This window comes from Erythrolamprus reginae, chromosome 1 (assembly GCF_031021105.1).
Source record: "Erythrolamprus reginae isolate rEryReg1 chromosome 1, rEryReg1.hap1, whole genome shotgun sequence".
NCBI lineage: Eukaryota > Metazoa > Chordata > Lepidosauria > Squamata > Dipsadidae > Erythrolamprus > Erythrolamprus reginae.
In genome coordinates this window covers 322,013,270-322,026,662 of record NC_091950.1, presented here as the reverse complement: position 1 = coordinate 322,026,662, position 13,393 = coordinate 322,013,270, and the positions used below count along the sequence as shown (strand labels likewise).

The 13,393-nt window shown below is 42.4% G+C and overlaps 1 protein-coding gene across 5 annotated transcripts in view; it reads left to right on the top strand.

The window, feature by feature from the left end:
• Positions 1-11,132, top strand: part of RMND1 (required for meiotic nuclear division 1 homolog) — a 40,784-nt gene extending 29,652 nt beyond the window's left edge. For 3 of the 5 annotated variants that reach the window (XM_070733714.1, XM_070733713.1, XM_070733712.1), the window contains 2 exons: positions 5,629-5,745; positions 10,236-11,132. In XM_070733714.1, the coding sequence (XP_070589815.1) occupies positions 5,629-5,745; positions 10,236-10,268 (150 nt within the window). In that variant the 3' untranslated portion in view covers positions 10,269-11,132. Of the gene's footprint in view, positions 1-5,588; positions 5,746-10,235 lie in introns of all 5 variants that reach the window. The other 2 variants (XR_011557442.1, XR_011557441.1) reach the window with 1 other exon arrangement.
• The last annotated feature ends 2,261 nt before the right edge of the window (positions 11,133-13,393 follow it).

Below are 13,393 nucleotides of genomic sequence, written 5' to 3'. Positions count from 1 at the left end.
GATGTGTAAATGAGATTTATCTCTATGTGTCTTTTAATGGATGAACTTGTCTGAAAGCTAAGCTTCCAGGAATTCCATAGGATTTTTTAGATTTAGCTTGGTCTAGAATGCCGAGTTTTCCAGTTGAAATTACAGTGATCCCTCGATTTTCGCGATCTCGATCTTCGCGAAACGCTATATCGCGATTTTTCAAAAAATATTAATTAAAAATATTTTCCCACCCGATGACGTCACTCTCTTCCTTTCTCATCTTTCTTTCTCTCTCTCTCTTTCTCTATCTTGCTTCTTCCTCTCTCACACTCTCTTCCTCCCTCTCTCATCTCTTTCTTTCCTTCTCTCTCTTTCTCTATCTCTCCCCCTCTTGCTCTCGAGCGGCGGGCGGCGGGCGAGCGGCGGGCGGGCAGCAGCGAGGAGCCGAAGATCGGGGTTTCCCCTTTGCGTGGGCGGCGGGGAAACCCCGATCTTTGGCTCCTCACTGCTGCGGCGCTGCCGAGCAGATCAGCTGCTGGGCGGCCGAAGGAACCTTCCCTGGGTCTTCCCCACCGCCCACGCAAACTCCACCATCTGCGCATGCGCGGCCATGGAAAAAAAGGGCACGCATGCGCAGATGGTGTTTTTACTTCCGCACCACTATATCGCGAAAAATCGATTATTGCGAGGGGTCTTGGAACGGAACCCTCGCGATAATCGAGGGATCACTGTATAGTTCAATCTTTCTATGTGCTGTGAGTTTTCATTGTACCTTCCAGTTGCTAAATAATGTTCATGGATGCGCTCTGCTATCTTCTGCCTGTCTGTCCCACATACTAGCTGCTACAGTCCTTACACTTTATATTATACAGTGATCCCTCTATTATCGCGAGGGTTCCGTTCCAAGACCCCTCGTGATAATTGATTTTTCGGGATGTAGTGGTGCGGAAGTAAAAACACCATCTGCGCATGCGCGCCCCTTTTTCCATGGCCGCGCATGCGCAGATGGTGTTTTTACTTCCGCATCTGGGAAGACCCAGCAGCTGAGGAGCTGCCCGCTTGTCCGCCGCTTGTCCGCCGCTTGTCCGCCCGCCGCTTGTCCGCCGCTTGTCCGCCCGCCGCAGCTGATCTGCTCGGCAGCGCAGTAGCAGCGAGGAGCCGAAGATGGGGTTTCCCTGTTGCCCACGCAAAGGGGAAACCCCATCTTCGGCTCCTCGCTGCTACTGCGCTGCCGAGCAGATCAGCTGCTGGGCGGCCGAAGGAACCTTCCCTGGGTGCCGCCCGCCGCTCGAGAGCAAGAGGGGGAGAGATAGAGAAAGAGAGAGAAGGAAAGAAAGAGATGAGAGAGGGAGGAAGAGAGTGTGAGAGAGGAAGAAGCAAGATAGAGAAAGAGAGAGAGAAAGAAAGATGAGAAAGGGAGTGACGTCATCGGGTGGAAAAATCGCGATATAGCGTTTCGCAAAGATCGAGATCGCGAAACTCGAGGGATCACTGTAGATGAGTCCTGTTCCTTCTTCTTGGGCTACTAAGTCATTTGGTTTACATAACATGGTTTGTAGGGCTTCAGTTGATGTACTACGTGGTTGTAATCATCTGTTGATTGTTTCTTAAATGTTTTGATGTATAGTAACGTAGTAGGGATTAATTTAGCTTTACAGAGCTAAAATGAACCAGCTCCACTGGAATAGCAATCTGTAACTTCATGTAACTTTATCTAGATTCCACATATTCTTACTGGTTTCTGGACTATATTATAGGTAATATCAGCATGTACAGTAAATATATTTTAATTCAGTAACAGATTAAACAGGTAGTTTTTGGATGGTCTTGATATAGCCCAGTTGTTTGAAATGAAATTAAGTAACCTTTTTTTATATAAATTTCTTTTCTGAGTTGCAATGTGTATGAACAATGGGATTCAGGGAAAAAATAGCCTCATTAGAAATGGGTTCAGACCAGTTCCATGGAACCGTTAATAACTGGTGGCTTGGATTGCTGGTACTGCCAGTGATCCAGGTCTGCCACACCCCCAAACCTGTTTTCTCAGTGGTGCCATGGGTGGCGCCAGCTTACTATTTTTAAGTACTGTGTATGTATGCATGCAAAGCCTGTCCACACGGCGCATCCCTGAGCAACCAGCAGTAGAATCCAGAACCCACCTCTGCCTCACTACTGTCTTTAAATTAATGCACATGGATAAAAATGTCTGGCTTTAAAAAAAAAAACTTTGCAGAATCTTCGCAGTCCAATAAAAAATGATGAAATTGATAATTCCGTTTGAGGAACCTTGGATTTTTAAAAATAAGATTTTTTTATATACCGTAATTCACATTATGTATAGATCCAAGTATGACCTGGCCCAAAAGTTACATAGTGCCTGCATGGAATAACTATTAGTAATAATCTAATAATCATAAGATAACTTTGATACTGTATTTTTCAGAGTATAAGATGCACCTTTTTATCCTGAAAACCTTGGTATGTCTTATACACCAAATGTAGCCCCACACAGCTACCCCAGCCCTTTGGGCTCTGTCTCCCAACAATTTACAGTGATCTCTCGGTTAGCGCGGGGGTTACGTTCCAAGACCTCCCGCGCTAACCGATTTCCGTGTTATACTGGATGCGGAAGTAAAAACCACCATCTGCACATGTGCGCCATTTTTTTCATGGCCGCACATGCACAGATGGTGGAGTTTGCGTGTGGGCGGCGGGGAAGACCAAGGAAAGATTCCTTCAGCCACCCAACAGCTGATCTGCTCCGCAGCGCGGAGCCGAAGATGGGGTAAAGGCAAAGGGGAAACCCCATCTTCGGCTCCTCGCTGCTGCCGCGCTGCGGAGCGGATCAGGTGTTGGGCGGCTGAAGGAACCTTCCCTTGGTCTTCCTGCCGCCCAGGCAAAGGGGAAACTCCAAGATCGCTTGCCGCTTTGCAGCTTGGAGCCTTGCTTCGCCTCCTTCGCTGCAATAGGCAAGCGGCAAGCGATCTTGAGAAAGAGAGAGAAAGGAGGGCGACTTGCCAGTCCACGCCCCCCTGGATGAACAGCCTCGCATGGCCCCAGCGCCGGGCTCCGCTGTTGCCTCCGCCCCCATTCGGCTCTGCAGCTGAGAGGCCTTCCCGGCAGAGCCCTCCCCAACAGCTCCCGCTGCCAGCGCAAAAAAGAAAAGAAAAAGAAATCCCCAAAAGAGGCAGGCACAAAGCGGGGGCACAAGGGGAGCTGCCCGGCAGAGGTTGCTTTTTTTCTTCTCGTGGGCAAGTGGAGGGGGGGAGAGAGAAGGGAGGAAGAGAGTGTGAGAGAGGAAGAAAGAGAGAGAGAAATGATAGAAAAAAGGGGAGAAAAAAGAGAAATGAGAAAATGATTGAAGCATAGTGACAGGAAAGAAAGAGAAAGAGACAGAGAAGTGACTCTTGGTGATGACGTATGACGTCATCGGGTGGGAAAAACCGTGGTATAGCAAAAAAACCGTGGAGTATTTTTTAATTAATATTTTTTGAAAAACTGCGTTGCAGCGTTTCGCACTAATCGAGACCGTGCTAATCGAGGGATCACTGTACCTTCTTGCAGCAAACAGCATAGAGTCTGATTAGCACCAGCAGCTGATCATCAGCCTCCCGACCAGCAGCTGATTGAGGCTGCAGGCCAGCCCACTTGGTAAAACAAGGCTTAGGCCCAGGTTACTTATGGTCTTCTGCTTCATGTATCCCAGCAGCCGGTCAGGTGCCAGTTGGCCTTCTCCAGGTCCCGTCAGCTAAGCAATGCTGGCTGGTGAGCCTAGGGGAAGAGCCTTCTCTGTGGCTGCCGCAGCCCTCTGGAATCAACTCCCTCCAAAGATCCGTACCATCCTCACCTTCCTGGCTTTTTGTAAGGCCCTAAAAACTTAACCTCTGTCAACAGGCTTGGAGCCGTTGAGCCTTGCATCTTGCTCCGGTCGTAGATGCGATTATGTGATGGTTGTTGAATGTATGTTTTTATATTATTGGGGTTTAAACTATTAGTTTTAGTGTTAGGTTGAGTTTCACTCAATATATTGTATTGTATATTTTATTCTTTTGTTTTAAGCCGTCTTGAGTCTGCAGAGAAGGACGGCATAGAAATCCGACCAAGTAAATAAAGTAAATAGAATAAAAGTGAAATTAAAACTGCAAGGAAGCAAATTGCTGTGAAGGAGAGACAGAATTTTATTTTCTTGTGCTAATCAGTGGCTGAAACTAGATGCAAGGAGGTATATCAATAACTAGTCTATAGAATGTTCAAATTATTAGACTTATTTTTAAATAGTGCTTTATTATTATTCTAATAATAACAAAATAAATAATAAGTCTATAGAATGTTCAAGATATTAGACTTATTTTTAAAATATTGCTTTATTATTATTCTAATAATAACAAAATAAAGCTTTAAAAAATAAATGCTTGATCTGAAGAGGCCCAGTGCTACTGTACCTTCTTTTAAATGGCAGAGAATAATGTATACTTTAAGAAAGTCACATCAATTTTAACAGTCTTTGTACAAGTACAATCTGAAATGTAAGAATGTCCTGTTTAGTATTAAGCTGAGTTAAACTCTGAGTTAGTCATGTTTGGAGTAGATCTATTTAAATATTTGGGAGGGTTAGTGTGGCTATATTTAAGAAAACGTTCTGGCATTAATATACTGCCATTATGTACATTTCTTCTTCTTTATTTCTATGGGTCAGGAACACATGCACAGAAATACAAGCAAATAGTGTATATCATCTGTGCTGTTTGCTGGGAGGCAAATTGCTGGGAATCAAAGGCAGATTTCCCCCCTTTCCTCCAAAACTAAGGTGCAATTTATACTCCAAAAAATAGAGTACATAAAAGTTACCATAGGTATTCTGCAGCATTTTAACTACAATTTCATAGTGAAATCTAACACATTTGTGCTCCATGTATCTAAAAATTGTTACCGGTAAGTAATTTTTTTCAGTCAGCAAGTAAAAGAGCACAGAAGCTTTTTTGCTCCCTTATGTTCCATGATAGAGAACCTTCATCTATGGCTTTTCAGGAGTAAAATACTGCAATTAAGCAATCTATGTGAATATCTAAAAATAGATATTAAACTGTGAAATTGAACTATTTTACATTCGGCTTTATTTCAGGATTTGCTTCTAATTTTGTGTTGAAATTCTCTGCTGTTAACTTTAGTAAAGGTTTTGGGCATTGCTACCGGAGCTTTGCTAAACTAGACTTAAACCTTGATTATTTGAAGTATACTAGGCTATGATAGGTATTTTACATGATTTAACTAAATGCTTCAGAGGGCAATTGTGTTGAGGGCTGACACCTAAATATTTCCTTAAGTTCAATACAAGAAATACTCAATAGAAAAATATATTTCTATTTAAGTTTATAAATGCATGCAAGTGGAGAAAGGAAATTAAAGCCTGGGATTATGTGAGTGATCTACACATTGCAATCATTTGTGTGAATGCTGAAAAATAACACCTCCCAAAACTAAGAATTATTCTGAGTGCTCAGTCTTAGCTACTCTAGTGTATTCGGTTTATAGAAACATTATGATATAATTCTCCATATTTTTTATTTCAATAAATTCACCTCTGGAAATAATTTATATTAAGAAATTGTTTATTTAAGGTTTTCTGAAACATCATCTTTTCTATCCTTACTACTGAAGGTAGTAAATGAAAAGCTCCAGCAGTGCACAGAACTGACAGATCTGATGAGAAACCATTTGAATGAAAAACATGCTCTGCGCTTGGAATGGATGATAGTAATACTCATCACAATAGAGGTTGGTTTGTTAAATTGTTTACTAAAACATATGCAGAACGTTGACAAGTTCACTGAAGAGTATTTAAAAATTCAAAGGACAAGTTTCAAAATAACTTTAAAATACACTGCTCAAAAAAGTAACGGGAACACTTAAACAACACAATATAACTAGTGTTGGGCGAACCCAACGAAGTTCGGGTTCGGCGGGTTCAGACAAACTTAGCAGCAGACTTTGGGTAATTCGCCGAACCAATTTCCAGAAATAAAGCCACGGGCCAGGAACGAGTCTCCGTGACGTCAAAGCCCCACCCCCAGAATCCTATCGTGGGATTCCCCACCTCCTCTTGCTTGCAGCGCCATTCCCAAGGCGGGGAAATTTTGGGCTCGGAGACGGCGCAGCTCTCCCCGCGTTGCACTCCAGAGCGCCGGGGTGAGCTAAGGCTGCCTGGGCAATGGGCGCAATGAGGTGGAGTGCTGCGCTGCCTCCAAGTCCAAAATTTTCCTGCCTTGGGTATGGCGCTGCAAGCAAAAGGAGGCAGGGAATCTCACAATGGGATTCCAGGGGTGGGACTTTGACGTCACGGAGACTCCTTCGTGGCTGGGGCTGAAACAGGGGAATTGAGGAAATATAGCCACAGGCCAAGAAGGAGTCTCCGTGACATCAAAGCCCCACCCCCGGAATCCCATCCTGGACGGCAAGCAAATGGGATTCCCCACCTTTCTATATCTACCTATCTGTCTATCCATCCATCCATCTATTTATCCATCTATCTAGAGGCTTGCCTGAGAAGGGAACGGAAACAGTTTGATCCTGGGCAGCCAGGCAAGCCTATGTGGCTTCTCTGTCCAGGAGAAACCACTCTGAATCCTCCCCAGCCCTCTTGCCCATCAGAAAGAGAAAGAGAAAGATAGGAAGGGAAAGAGAGAGGGGGGGAGTGTGTGTGTGTGTGAGAGAGAAAGAAAGAGGCTGACTGCCTCTGCTTTGCAATGACACCCATGGACAAGAGAGCAGTTGAGGGATGGGCAAATGCTTGTTTCTTTATTTATTTCTTGCCCCTCGTTGTTTCAACCTTCTCGCTGCTCCGGCTTCGGGTCCTGCCCGCCTTTCTCCTCCCCCTTTCCCCAGCGAGGAGCGATGGAGGAAGGCACATAGCAGGTGAAAAAAGAGGGGGGGACGATGCCCGTTGCCTGCCAGCCTTCCTTCCCTGCATGGTCTCTCTCCCACACACACACCTACACACAAGCACCTCTCACACACAACTTTCTTTCTCGCACACACACACTTTCACACATATATTTACACAACACTCACACACATACACACTCTCTCTCACACACACACACACACCTTTGAAAGCCACTAGCTGGAACACACACACCCCCCCGTGGGAAATCCACGCCTCCCCCCCTTTTGTCCTCCAATGGTCCGGATTTCCTCCGCCCTTTTAAAGCCTCCTTCTCCCATCTCCCGCCTCCCTCCCAGCCTCCAGCTCCCCGGCATTCGCCTTCCTCCGCCGCCCCTGGCTCCCGGCTCCTCCTCCTCTTCTCAGAAGATGGCAGCTAGGCAGCGGCAAAGGCTGGGAGGGGGGGAATTCCGCTCTACCTGCCGCCGCCCTCTCCCCTTTCCAAAGAGCACCAGGGTGGATTGCAACTCCCAGAGTTCCTCAGCCAGCCAATCTCACTTTAAGATTTTGTGGACTTCAACTCCCAGAGTTCCTCAGTCAGCTTTGCTGAGTCAGAGCCCTCCCCTCCCGCCCTCTGTGGTGTTCGAGCGAACGCCGAACCTGAAAACATACTTTTTTAAAAGTTTGGGTTCGGCATCCCGAACACCGCAAGGTTTGGTACGAGCCCGAACTATGCAAGTTCGGTTCGCTCAACACTAAATATAACTCCAAGTAAATCAAACGTCTGTGAAATCAAACTGTCCACTTGGGAAGCAACACTGATTAACAATCAATTTCACATGCTGTTGTGCACATTCAACTTTTACAGAACAAAGTATTCAATGAGAAAATTTCATTCATTCAGATCTAGGATGTGTTATTTGAGTGTTCCCATTATTTTTTTGAGCAGTATAGTTTCCATAAATGTATTTAAAAATAGAGAAATCAGGATAGTATAATAGCTTGTCAAATTTCCTATACTACTTCACTGTATACCCACAGCCTTATTTCATTACAGTGCACATTAGATCACTTTGCATATTCCATGAGTTGTGCAAAGTATGTAGGCTGAACAAGATTTAATGGTAATTTAATGTTTCACATGCTGTTTACATGTATTGAATATTCTATTGCCTATTTCACTTTGTGTTGCCGATTGTACTGTTTAAGGAATTCACAATGATACAAAATAGTCCCAATCAAAAATACAATGGCAACGTCCTCCTCCATTGTCACTGGAGCAATGTATTCTTTATTAGATATTACTTGTTCAGCAAAGGCCTAGAAATTCTGTCCTCCAGTCTTGAAATTCTTATCTAAAGGTATAGTTTTTGTCTCAACATTATGGAGAGCAATTGTTAGGAGAAGGCTTACATCTTATAGCTGAACATCCGCTCTATTGAATTGGTGGCTAGATTCTCAGTACAGTATATTATCATCCCATGTCATTCTCTCACTGTCACAACTCCAAGCTCACAGAACATGGTGTTGTATCCATACCAGAATGAAGTTTATTCATGCTGCAGTAACCCAAATCATAGGAATGGCCTTGAGTTTCTCCAAATGTATAATGCAAAGGATGAGAACGGATTGAATACATGAGGAGCAATCATAGTAATTATGTTTAATTAAATAACATTTATCTTTTGTTTCTGGCTCCACAACTGAAAGGCTAAATGCTTCCCTCTGGGGGGAGAGGAGGAAAATTGTAAATCCTTATCCTAATGCTAAACTCAGCTAGTATAGACTAAAGCCTTCAGTAAGTACAATTTCTGAAGAGGCAAGGTTATCCATCCCCAAAAAACTTATTTTATATGTAGGCAGAGAAGGTGGACAGAGACAAAAGGGAGTAATAGAAAAGGGTAAATCTCGCCTATCCAGGCCTTCCTAGCAGCAAATGACATCAAAGCAAAAGTGGCTGCTGTGCTGGAGGAGGTGACACTATCTGGTGTGCAACAGGCATTTTCTTAGACTTAGAAACATAGAAGACTGGCGGCAGAAAAAGACCTCATGGTCCATCTAGTCTGCCCTTATACTATTTCCTGCATTTTATCTTAGAATGGATATATGTTTATCCCAGGCATGTTTAAATTCAGTTACTGTGGATTTACCAACCACGTCTGCTGGAAGTTTGTTCCAAGGATCTACTACTCTTTCAGTAAAATAATATTTTCTCATGATGCTTTTGATCTTTCCCCCGACTAACTTCAGATTGGGTGCACTTGGAACTTCAGCTCAAAGAGTAGGTGGCAGTAGTGGCTAGGAGAGCCTTTGCATAACTTTGTGGTGTGTGCCTACTGCACCCTTTCCTGAATTGTGGGGTCTGGTACTCAATCACTTGTTTTTTGTCACCTCATTTGGATTATTGCAATGCACTGTCCATGGGGCTATCTTTGAAGGGTATTTGGAATCTACAGTTGGTCCAGAATGTGGCAGTGAAGTTTTGGAAGCCTCTAGGTGGCACATGTTAACATGTTGCACTGGTTGCTGATGTGCTTCGAGGTCCAATTCAAGATATTGTTATTTAAAGCCTTTAAAGCTCTCCGTGGCATGGATCCAAGGTATCCAAGAAATCTTTTCCCAAAGGGATCAGCCTACTCCCCATTCTGGCCTACTGCAGATCTCATCAGCCAAGGAACTTTGGCTGGTGAGGTCGTGATGATCACTCTTGCCACATATCCCTCATACTTTGGAGCTTCTTGCCATCAGAGAGGAAATCTTCCCTCTCTTCTGGCAAGGTGGCTGGTTGGCATGGGCACCCTATAGGAAAAGCCATAGGTTGGAAGTGGTCGTGCAATAACAGAGAAGGCACCACTGCTGCTCCGCTTGAAATCTGTCATTATGTGTTATTACATTGTAAGCCACTCAGTCACCTCAAACCATGAGATGAGTGACACATAAATTAGTTAATTGGTTACTATTATAAATTAAATAGTCCTCTGTCCTAATGCACAGCCAGTTATGTACAGCCATAGTTAACAAGTGTGAAATAGTTAAAAAGTTCGGAAGGGCTGGATTTCAAAACAATACAGGGAATAAATTTAAATTTAGTAAACTTGCAAAAGTGTAGCAGTGACAAGGTATACTCTTTGTTCAGTCTCCACATAACTTATATTTTTTTCTCTTTTCCATTTGTTCCCATTCCTTGATAGCTGTGTAGGATTCAGTATTAATTCTGGTGTTTTGGGGTTTCCCTCAGCCCCCCCCCCCCCCAAAATATTTTCTGTTTGTTGCTTGGAGGTCACTGATCCTTGATGCCTTGGCATAGAGCACTTTGTGCGGACACTAAAAATAGAAATCAGCCAAATAAGTATGCAAGCTAGCAAAGTTCTGTTTTATGTTGCAGGTCATGTTTGAACTTGGAAGAGTGTTTTTCTGATACCAGGACTACATTGCAACAGACATTTTACTAGTCTTCATCTGAGCAACAGGTTTATTGGACTTCAACTTTGTCCATTTTGGAAAATGAGCAAATGTCATGATAAATTTATGGCCATTTGCTACAAAATTATGGGAGTCACTGCATTTAATTTAATATTTCATCCGTTACTATGTTTAAAAACATTGTGAGACTTGTTTTCTATCTTATGGATGCATATTATCCGTTCCATTACAGGAAAAAGATATACAGTATGTAGGACATTAAGCAGTTTTCTGTATATAAGTTGTACATTTTCTCACAATATATTCAATTGAATTTTTAAAAATATGTATATAATATGCCATTATGTATATGGGGATAGAAAATCTAATCCTAATATAGTTCATTTGTGAAGAAAGTTAAAATTAGGATTCTTCAATAAGAGAAATTTAATCAAAGGAATGTCTTTGACTCTATTGCCTTAGACAAATTTTCCTCAGTAACAATTATGCACGTTTGAATACAAATTGAAAAGCTGTGAAATAAAATAATGGTTGTAAGAAATGCATTAATTTCATTGAAGCAAGATTAAGGTGTTTCATATCCAAAATTTTTGACTACATAATCAGAAAACTCTTTTAAGATTTGTTTTCAACAAGCTTTCCAAAATGTATCATGAATATCAGTTGTCAAATTTTAACATTTTTATAGTTTAAAAGATGTTTGCTCTTTAACTTCAGAAAATGGGAAGAATTTTTGTAATTGAACCAACTGCTGAAATTTTATGATGGGAAACAGAAAAATCTACTGATAGTTCTGTTTATGATTTTGTTTTTTATACAATGCATGTTTTTAAAATAAAAAGCCCAAAGCATTTGTGCAGAAGGTACATTTTATCATTTGAATGAATTTTAAATTTTTCAACTTTGCATCACTTCTCTTATCCTGTCCTCCATAACAATGACAGTACATATTATACACAGGAATAGTCTATTTGCAATTCTTGAAATAATGGTGCTAAAACATTTGAGTTTTTAGTATTTTTACATCAATATGATCTAAAATGTGATATTCACAAAACTAGAGAGTCTAATTAAGCAGTCGATATACTTGATCATTTATTGACCATGATCCAAAGCTACATGTGTGTAAAATATACACACCTTTCAGATTATTAGTTCATTTGAAGGGGAAATTAATCAGATATTTCAATCAATGAGATGATAATGTATTGCCTAACAAAATTCTGGGTATTCTTATCAAAGTCAGTCTTAGCAGCATAATACAGTATATGGAAGTGTGTCATACGTTGACCAAAAGAGATTTCTAAGGACCTCCAAAAAGTTAATATGAGGCTGGAAAAAAATTACATAATTATTTCCAAATAATTTGAATTCCTCAAATCCATTGTTAGGTAGATTGTGTACAAATGGAACCAATTCAGCACCACTGTTATCCTTCTCAAGAGAAGTTGACCAACCAAGATTATACCAACAGCCAAGTGTGTAAATACTCTAAAACAGGGGTCCCCAACCACCGGGCCGCGGACCAGTACCGGGCCGCGGGGCATGTTGCACCAGTTCGTGGAGTCAGCAGCTGCCGGCCCTCATGCCGCCACCCCCTCCCTCCAGCGCTTCGCCTCCCGCCGGGCAAGAGGCCTCGGGAGGCAGGTTCTGCCGGCCACAGGACGATGGATGGGACAGAGGGGCGGGAAGGACCGAGAGGCTCAAGCCTCTTTTGGCTTCTGCCGCAGGGCGCTTTTGCGTTTTTGGCTGGGGGGAGGCAGGAGGGCCAGCCTGACCCCCTCTCTCCAGCGCTTAGCTCCCGCTGGGCAAGAGGGCTTGGGAGGCAGGTTCTGCCGGCCACAGGACGATGGCAGGAAAGAGGGGCGGAGAGGACCAGCACCCCCATGCTTAATCCCGCCCCCAACCACGCCCCTTTCCGCCCCCACTGGGCCGTAGAAAAATTGTCTTGCTGAAACTGGTCCCTGGTGGAAAAAACGTTGGGGACCACTGCTCTAAAAGGTCTCAAAGAATCCCACAACAGCTATAGAACTAAAGACCAACTTTATCGAGCAGGGAAGCCCACCAATATCTTTTGAGTTGAAGCTGTTTGATAAGGAAGAAGTTAAAATTCTTCCAAGTCAACATGCAGAGTTCAGTAGTTATCAAAAATGTTTAATAGCAGTGAATGTACCTTCACCAACACCAATTACTGAAATTAAAGGTTTGGTTTTTTCATACACAAAAGTATTTTTGGATCAAACATTAGAAAAAAGTCTGTTTTTGATTCATTTGTTTGAGATATTTATGCAGAAATATTGAATTTAGAAGGGTTCACACGTTTTTAACCCTGCTGTTCTGTTTCGGGTCTATTTGACCCGAAGCCAAGTTTGAGTCCCTGTAAAAAAATTTCCCTGCATATCTGAAACTTGAAATTTCATGACTATTCATCATTTCAGGGGTTCTCTCTATGAGAATTTTTTTGGGGGGGTGGGGGGCTTAGTTTTTTCTGGGCAAAAAAAGTTAAAAATCTTCTGTTCCCCAGTCACCCTGACCCGGACCGAAAACTCTTCATTTGCAGTGCTTATGTTTGGTCTTTTTGAAAGCTTTTTTCACTTGGAAAGTAGTCTGAACATTTCTGCACACAATGATATGAAAATTGAAATGAAAAAAGTAAATCTTATTGGTTTATTTTGCTGATATAATGCACGCCCCCCCCCCCATTTTTGTGAAAGTTTTTTCAATTTATGGATAGTTTTGCTTGCAAAATGCATTCTATTTTACTGAAGTTGGTGTGGGATTGGTAGCTTGAACATTTCTGAATATAAGAAAAATATAAAGGAACTGAAAAAAATGATTCTTACTGGTTTTTTAACATCAGAAATAAGGCCTCCCCCCCACTCAGCTGCTTGCAACCATTTTCACTTTTTATTTTTTTATGCTCCAAATCCAAAATATTCTTTAAAATCTTAGGCATTCATTTACTCAATTTAACAATGCTGATCATCAAAAAAATATTTGTGGGGGTGGGGGGGAAATTTTTTTTTCTGGGCAAAAAAAGTCACGTTTAGTCTGTTCGGGTCATATAGACCCGGACCAAAATGATTTTTTTTAGGTACTTGAATTTGGTCTTTTTGAAAA